Source organism: Limulus polyphemus, unplaced genomic scaffold, assembly GCF_000517525.1.
Source record: "Limulus polyphemus unplaced genomic scaffold, Limulus_polyphemus-2.1.2 Scaffold143, whole genome shotgun sequence".
Classification (NCBI taxonomy): domain Eukaryota; kingdom Metazoa; phylum Arthropoda; class Merostomata; order Xiphosura; family Limulidae; genus Limulus; species Limulus polyphemus.
This window is the reverse complement of record NW_013665753.1, coordinates 705,804-711,144: the sequence shown is the minus strand read 5'-3', so window position 1 is coordinate 711,144 and position 5,341 is coordinate 705,804. Positions and strand designations below refer to the sequence as shown.

The 5,341-nt window shown below is 29.2% G+C and overlaps 1 protein-coding gene across 2 annotated transcripts in view; it reads right to left on the bottom strand.

Annotated features, from left to right (window-relative positions):
* Positions 1 to 5,341, bottom strand: part of LOC106474898 (long-chain-fatty-acid--CoA ligase 4-like) — a 46,548-nt gene that overhangs the window by 15,708 nt on the left and 25,499 nt on the right. For both annotated transcript variants that reach the window (XM_022380157.1, XM_022380161.1), the window contains exons 8-13: positions 4,025 to 4,094; positions 3,097 to 3,155; positions 2,467 to 2,531; positions 1,853 to 1,924; positions 1,244 to 1,383; positions 780 to 952 (exon numbers count right to left, since the gene is read on the bottom strand). In XM_022380157.1, coding sequence (XP_022235865.1) covers positions 780 to 952; positions 1,244 to 1,383; positions 1,853 to 1,924; positions 2,467 to 2,531; positions 3,097 to 3,155; positions 4,025 to 4,094 — 579 coding nt within the window. The remainder of the gene's footprint in view (positions 1 to 779; positions 953 to 1,243; positions 1,384 to 1,852; positions 1,925 to 2,466; positions 2,532 to 3,096; positions 3,156 to 4,024; positions 4,095 to 5,341) is intronic.

The following is a 5,341-nucleotide window of genomic DNA, read 5'->3' as shown; positions in this document are numbered from 1 at the left end:
ATTGGTTTGAAAGAAAGAGATGGCATCCAAACACATTAAAGTGTCTGATAAAATCACTAGGGGTACATTAAGTTTCCCATTGGTTATTCATGTCATATTTAGAAGTAACAGTATATAAGGGAGAGTTTCCAAAAATGGAGAGGTGAGCAGGGACACTGCATTTCATTCAGGACACGAGTTATATCTCAGCGAATAGAAAAGATAGGAGGTTCTTATTTTATATTCTAGCTTGTCAATATTGGTAATTTGAGTTCCTAATTCATACAAAACTATATACTTAGTATTTTGACAAACATCTAATTTGAACCAGTGCTGCATTCAACATACCACGTGACACACAAAAATCAATCTTTACTATTTAATATTTAATAATAAAAAATTGAGTAAGGTATAATACTAAAATTTCATTTATAATCTACAGAAATTCATGAAATAGTACTTAAATAAAATTTTGAATTTGAGTCAACAAAAGAGATGACATGGCCTTTCACCCATGACCCATCTGGAAAGTGTTAACTTTAAATTTATATTAATTAGCATAAAAATAACAATGATACTATTTTTCTGAATCTCATCAGTCCCTTACCACAGAAAAGCTTTTTTCAGGAATTATATATCAGATGAAGGATGCTCTTTTTGTGTAATTTTGCAAATACAAGATATTTTTTTAAACTACCAAGAGCTACTTCATTACAAAGATTATTCTGATATTTTCAAAACTACAAGAATTCTAATAAAAAATATATAATCCAATATTTGTTGAAATATCTGGAGCTTACAATCCATAATGGTTGCTGCTGCTGTGGTTTCTGTAAGTCCATATCCTTGAATTAAATAGACATCTAAACATGTTCTGATAAATTCCTGTGTGCCTGATGAAAGAGGAGCTCCACCTGAAGCAATAGCTCTCAGTCGACCTCCAACCATGTTCTTGATTTTTTTGAATAGAAGCCTTTCATCATAAAAATAATAATCACTTTATTTTAAAATATGCTTCTTTTTTCAAGGTTATATGCTTAGTTTAATCATATGCTTCTCAAAAAATGTTTTATATTCTTTTCTAAACTTATCTTTATTATAGTTGATACCACATAAATTTATCCATTAGATATTAAAATATAACAGAATATAAAAACTTTTTCCATTTATAAACTTAGTTTAGTTTAAAAAAAATTGTATTTTGTATCTAGCTTTTATTCCTAAGAAAGCTTACATACAACAAAATGTTTTTTCTTCTACTTACCAATTCATAATAGGTGTCTGAAACCCACGAGTTTTCCAACAGTGTTTGTACTCCAATGCAAATTCAAAGAATGCTTCACTGAGTTTGCCCTCTTTTTGAACAGCCTCTGTGATTGCCTTCTGAATCCTATCCAAGATTAGCTAATGCAATCCAGTATTTTAGCTTTACATCAATATTTTATACAAAATATAAAAACATGTATTACAACATTAAGTACATGTATATAAAATTGGACAGGAAATTTCAAATAGCTTAAAGATATATTATGCATTCATTGTAAACAATTAACATACAGAGAAGGCACAAATGCACAGATCTTTAAATAACAACACAATCAGATTATTATATACAACCATTTTTATTAACTATTACTCGTTAGCTCAAAAAAGGTGAGAAATAATTTTTTCTTCATTAAACTTCAAAAATGAGGTTTTACTATTACAAGTCACAAAGATTTTAAATGAGTGACTGTATCAAACAAAGCAAGAGTAAAGAAGACAAAGTAGTAAAGTTTGTTGAAAGGATTCTTTCCAGTAAAAATATGCAAGTGTTAAATTCTCCAGTGTAGAAATAAAAAAGAATTATTTAACAAAATATTGATATACTCACAGGCACAGCCGACATAAGAGTTGGCTTCAAGATTGTAGCATCACCCTTACAGCCTTTCTTTACAGCAGTTGACTAGGAAATACACCAAATAGTGTAAAATAATTCAGATACCACCTTTGATAGAAGGTCCAAAAGTGCCTATATATATACACACATTTTTAAGTATTAAAAACACATATCAGCTGGACAGGATTTTGGAATCCTGATGTAAGGAACCTTCAGTTTTTAAGTTTCTGTAACTGTGGTCGAAATTATACATGTTTGTGGTTAGAAATGCAAGTTATAACTCAATATGAAAGAAACCTTAAAATAAATAACATTTTACATTCATCAATTAAAGTTTGTTCTTAAAGTCTATTTTGCCATTCAAAGAATAATAAAGAAGCTATTCTCATAGTCATTCTTATGAAATCTTCTATTAAAATTAAGCTTATTGTTCTACCTTGTTTTACTTATCTACTGTATCAATAAGATAAAAAATTTAAAGTTTATTTTCTTAAAAGTAAAATAAATTCTACCATGCCATACATGATTACTTTTGGATATCAGCAAATATATATATTTCTATCACATCAGTTTTAATAAATATTACTAAAAAAAAACAATTATTTTACCTTATCTGTCATTGTCAGGGGAGAAGAGTAACCTAATGGAACACCAACAGCTAGAAAGAAGGATTCTGTAACAAGGACAATATAAAATATATATCAATGTTTATTATAAACTGCAGTCTTTTCTATTCACACTTCACTAGAACATTTGTGTATTTTTAAATCCCAACAAAGGTAACAATCATCCAGAACATTGTGAAATATTTACTTTTCCTTTCAACGTATTTAATTCTTGAGCACTTATATCATATATTAAGTTGTCTACTGTAACCTAGACATTAAAAAAAAAGGAAATACCAATCCATTAATTTGTTGTATGAGACTGATTAGCCTAAGTTTAAAAGCTATACTATTTTAGTCTATCATCTGGATGAAAAAAACAGAAATATCTGAATGCAACTACTGAAAATGTTCTTACAAACATGATATTTTGCACATCAGATTTAGGACCATTTTCTAAATATTGATGCTGCACACCGTTATATTTTAAGGGTGACAAAGTTTTGAATCTTATGTTTATCAGCAACAACAATGCATTTATTGAATTTAAGCTCAGAACCTCATTTAACTTTTATAAAAGATAAATTAATCCCAAACTGCAGAAATATAAATACAAATTTCAGTTAAACTCACCAGCTGCTATTTCCAACACATGAGCAAGAGGTAAGTATGCTATGTAGAGATCATCTGGCCTGTATAGATTAGTTCAAACACTTCTTTAAAAAAACAAACAGTATCATTGAGGGCATAAAAGATTTAAATGGAAATTTAAGAATTATCTCTAAGATTTTAATGTGGTCTTTATGTATTTAAACTGCATAAACAACTAAATTTTTAAAATAAAGTCCTAGCTTCACTCAGAAAACTATGTTCCACATAAACATGAAAACTAAAAACTAAATATGTATAAGAAGTAACAAGTTATACAAGTAGCCAATAAAGCAGTTCAACTGTCAAAACAAAGTAACTAACTGCTTATCAGAATTGAAAAATAAACAGGCAAGCAAACAGAATAAAAATACTTATACATATAAAATACAAACAGATTGATATCCTTGGAATACTTATATACATAACATGCTCTGTATAATGTTTCAATCTTCAAAATTAATCTTTGTTTTGATGTGGAAAAGAAACTTTTTAATAAGATTAAGAACAATATTCTTTGCAAGAAACTTTTTTTTAAATCTTTATGAAAATGTACTTGATGTTTCATGTACTATAATCAAATAACTTTTAAGTTTATGGGAAATAGTGACTTATCCCTTTTCTAATTCTCAAAATATCTTTAAAAACAAATTATCATATTCATTTATGAAGTATATGAAAGAATGGACTGAATCAATTCTTAATAAAAGCTTAATGGAAGGTATTGTAGAATAAGTATTGGGCTTTGCACCTGCTGCACAACGTAATCATACACGTAAATGTGCAAAAAAGAAAACCTGCTAAAAACATGTAATAAAGAATTTACTGTCTATAATTGTATAAAATATATCTATTCCAGGTTCTGAAGTTAATAAAATGACACTACATGTTTTATTAAACTTAAAATAATTACCTCATATCTTCTGTAAGTTTCATGAACCCATTACAGGTGGTGATTATGTTTTTGTGTGAAATCATCACACCTATATAAAAACAAAAAACCTATTGAAATTCACACAACCACATACTGATTTGTGAATAAAATAAAATTAAGCTAGCTTCTCTGACTAACTGCTAGTTCAACCCCTGATATATAAATGTTTAACTGAACATCTTGGGAAAGTATTTTTTATAACAAATACTCTAGTTTGGTCAAGTTTTACCTCCCAATAATTTAACAGAAGGTAATGTAACCACGAGTGTAACACTATTTTAGTAGTATTTTAATCATGTACTGATCTAGACACAGATCAGTATTGATGATCTTGCTGATCTTCATGTGCTATGACATGGCATTATGTATTCCATATGTTATACAGATGCAGTTTAGAACAATTAATTTGGACTTATAAAATGCATTTGGTTTGGTGGTTTGGTCAGAGTTTTCTTTTAATAAGTGATAATCTTTCAAACAATGCTCAACTATTTGGCAACTTCCTAGAAGTTAATATTTTCCTACACTGAATTTATTTCCAACAAATAATCATCTCTTCACACAGCAATCCCTTCTTCCTCATGCATCTGCCTACGAGGTTTGCTTGCCACTAGCCTTAAGGTAAATCCCATCTAAATTTACATGTTTAATTTAAACTGTGCTGTTGCATGATGTCATCATGCAACAAAAACCTTCCACCAATAGGAGGGTGACACAACATCCATGCACAGTAACTCCCTTTATGTATTTGCGCTCATGATAACTTCATATTTTGATGAGACAAGACAAAAAAAATGTGAACTGGAAGTGGGGAGGATGGATGACAATGTGTGAGAAAGTGAGTATCTATCAGAAATACATTTTCAGACTAGGAAAATGTTAATTCACCTCTTCACAAAAAAGTTCTAGAATCCCATGTTGAAATGGTAGAGGGATAGCTGCAAAATGATACCTAAATGAGATCACTTCTCCCTTAACCCTGGCACCATTTTTAAATTCCTTTCTGCACGTTACCAAGTTACATTCAAAATTTAATTAAACCACTTTACTTGCAATGTACTTTAATGAAATTATTTATTGTCAAGTGTGTTATAATTCCAAGTTTTATATTATCTAAGTTCTTATTCTTTTATTTCAAAAGAAACCTTTAAAATAGTAATTTAAAACTGTAGTGTTTGTTCTCACATAAAGTACTCACAGTTACAAATCTCAACTTTAAGAGCTAGTATAGAAGAAACTGTGTGTGTGTGTGTGTGTGTGTGTGTGTGTGTGTGTGTGTGTGTGTGTGTGTGTAGT